This window comes from Haliaeetus leucocephalus, unplaced genomic scaffold (assembly GCF_000737465.1).
Source record: "Haliaeetus leucocephalus isolate CR32 unplaced genomic scaffold, Haliaeetus_leucocephalus-4.0 Scaffold287, whole genome shotgun sequence".
Taxonomy (NCBI): Eukaryota; Metazoa; Chordata; class Aves; order Accipitriformes; family Accipitridae; genus Haliaeetus; species Haliaeetus leucocephalus.
In genome coordinates this window covers 51678-53895 of record NW_010972723.1, presented here as the reverse complement: position 1 = coordinate 53895, position 2218 = coordinate 51678, and the positions used below count along the sequence as shown (strand labels likewise).

General features: G+C 62.1%; 1 protein-coding gene across 1 annotated transcript in view; it reads left to right on the top strand.

Moving 5' to 3' along the window:
- ZNF628 (zinc finger protein 628) overlaps positions 1-2210 on the top strand; it is a gene marked incomplete at its 3' end in the record, with an annotated part of 3769 nt that extends 1559 nt beyond the window's left edge. Inside the window, exons 2-3 of the mRNA XM_010570093.1 lie at positions 6-935; positions 996-2210. Of these exons, the coding sequence (XP_010568395.1) occupies positions 6-935; positions 996-2210 (2145 nt within the window). The remainder of the gene's footprint in view (positions 1-5; positions 936-995) is intronic.
- Between the last annotated feature and the right edge of the window lie 8 nt (positions 2211-2218).

Genomic DNA, 2218 nt, shown 5'->3' with positions numbered 1-2218 from the left:
CTGCTTTCACCCTCCTGCCCGCCGAGGGTCCCCCGTCCCGGACGGGGAAGGGTCCCCGGGCATCGGGATCCCCCACTGCCGGGCAGAGCATCCTGTTGGTACCCGGCGCGGGGCAAGCGCTGCCCAGCGTCCAGCTCCAGGCGGTGGCGGGGACCCCGGCGGGGGCCAGCGTCATCGTCCTGAGAGGTGGCGTTGGTGGTGTCCTCCCGCCGCGGGGACCGCAGGCCCCCGAGGTCACTGGCGTCCAGCTGCAGGCGGCCGAGGTGACCAACGTCCAGCTCCAAGCCCTGCCGCAGCCCTTGGATGTCACCAACATCCAGCTCCAAGCTGCCGAGGTGACCAACGTCCAGCTCCAAGCCCTGCCGCAGCCCTTGGATGTCACCAACATCCAGCTCCAAGCCGGTGACGTGACAAATGTCCAGCTGCAAGCCCTGCCACAGCCCTCCAAGGTAGCCAACATCCAGCTCCATGCTCTGCCACAACCCTCGGACGTCACCAACATCCAGCTCCAAGCTCTGCCACAACCCTCGGATGTCACCAACATCCAACTGCAGGCCGCAGAGGTGACAAATGTCCAGCTGCAAGCCCTGCCACAACCCTTGGATGTCACCAACATCCAGCTACGAGCCCTGCCACAACCCTCTGAGGTCACCAACATCCAGCTGCAGGCCACTGAGGTGACAAATGTCCAGCTCCAAGCCCTGCCACAATCCTCCAAGGTGACCAACATCCAGCTCCAAGCCCTGCCACAACCCTTGGATGTCACCAACATCCAGCTGCAGGCCACTGAGGTCACAAATGTCCAGCTCCAAGCCCTGCCACAGCCCTCTGAGATCACCAACATCCAGCTCCAAGCCCTGCCACAGCCCTCAGAGCTGCCCGGCATCCATCTCCAGGCCACGGAGGTGACAGATGTCCATCTCCAGGCCACGGAGGTGACAGATGTCCATCTCCAGGCCACGGAGGTGCCCAGCGTCCATCTCCAGGCCACGGAGGTACCCAACGTCCAGCTGCAGACTACCAAGGTACCCGACATCCATCTCCAAGCCACAGAGGTGTCCAATGTCCCTCTCCAAGCCGCTGAGGTCCCCAGTGTCCCTCTCCAAACCACGGAGGTCCCCAGTGTCCATCTCGAGGCCACAGAGGTGCCTGACATTCATCTCCCGGCTACGGAGTTGCCCAGCATCCATCTCCAAGCCACAGAGGTGCCCAACATCCACCTACAGGCCATGGAGGTGGCCAACATCCAGCTGCAGACCACAGAGGTGCCCAATGTCCATCTTGACACCAGTGAGGTGCCCGATGTCCATCTCGAAACCACTGAGGTACCCGATGTCCATCTTGAAGCCACAGAGGTGCCCGGTGTCCATCTCCAGACCACGAAGGTGACCAATGTCCACCTGCAGGCCACTGAGGTGACCAACGTCCATCACCAAACCATGGAGGTGCCCAGTGTCCATCTCCAGGCCGCAGAGGTGCCCAGCGTCCATGTCCAGGATGCAGAGGTAACCACTGTCCAGCTGCAAGCCACTGAGGTGCCCAGCATCCATCCCCAAACCACGGAGGTGACAAATGTCCATCTCCAGGCTGCAGAGGTGCCCAGTGTGTGTCACCAAACCACTGAGGTGCCCAGTGTCCATCTCCAAGTCACAGAGGTGCCCAGCGTCCATCTCCAGACCACGGAGATGACCAATGTCCATCTCCAAGACACCGAGGTGTCCAGTGTCCATCACCAAATGATGGAGGTGCCCAACATCCATCTCAAGATCACGGAGGTGCCCAACATCCAACTGAAGACAATGGAGGTGACAAATGTCCATCTCCAGGCCACTGAGGTGCCCAGTGCCTGTCACCAAATGTTGGAGGTGCCCAGCGTCCAACTCAAGACCACAGAGGGGCCTAACATGCATCTCAAGACCACAGAGGAGGTGCCCAACATCCAACTCAAGACCGTGGAGGTGCCCAACGTCCAACTCAAGACCGTGGAGGTACCCAACATCCAACTCAAGACCGTGGAGGTACCCAACGTCCAACTCAAGCCCACGGAGGTGACCAATGTCCATCTCCAGGCCGCAGAGGTGCCCAACGTCCAGCCGCAGCCCCCCGAGGTTCTTGTGGCGGGGGGGGGCCCGTCCCCCTCCCCGTCCCCGCAGCTGGCGGTGGTGGGGGCAGCCGGGGGGGTGCCCCCCCTACTGCTGCTACGGGGGGGGGGGGGGGG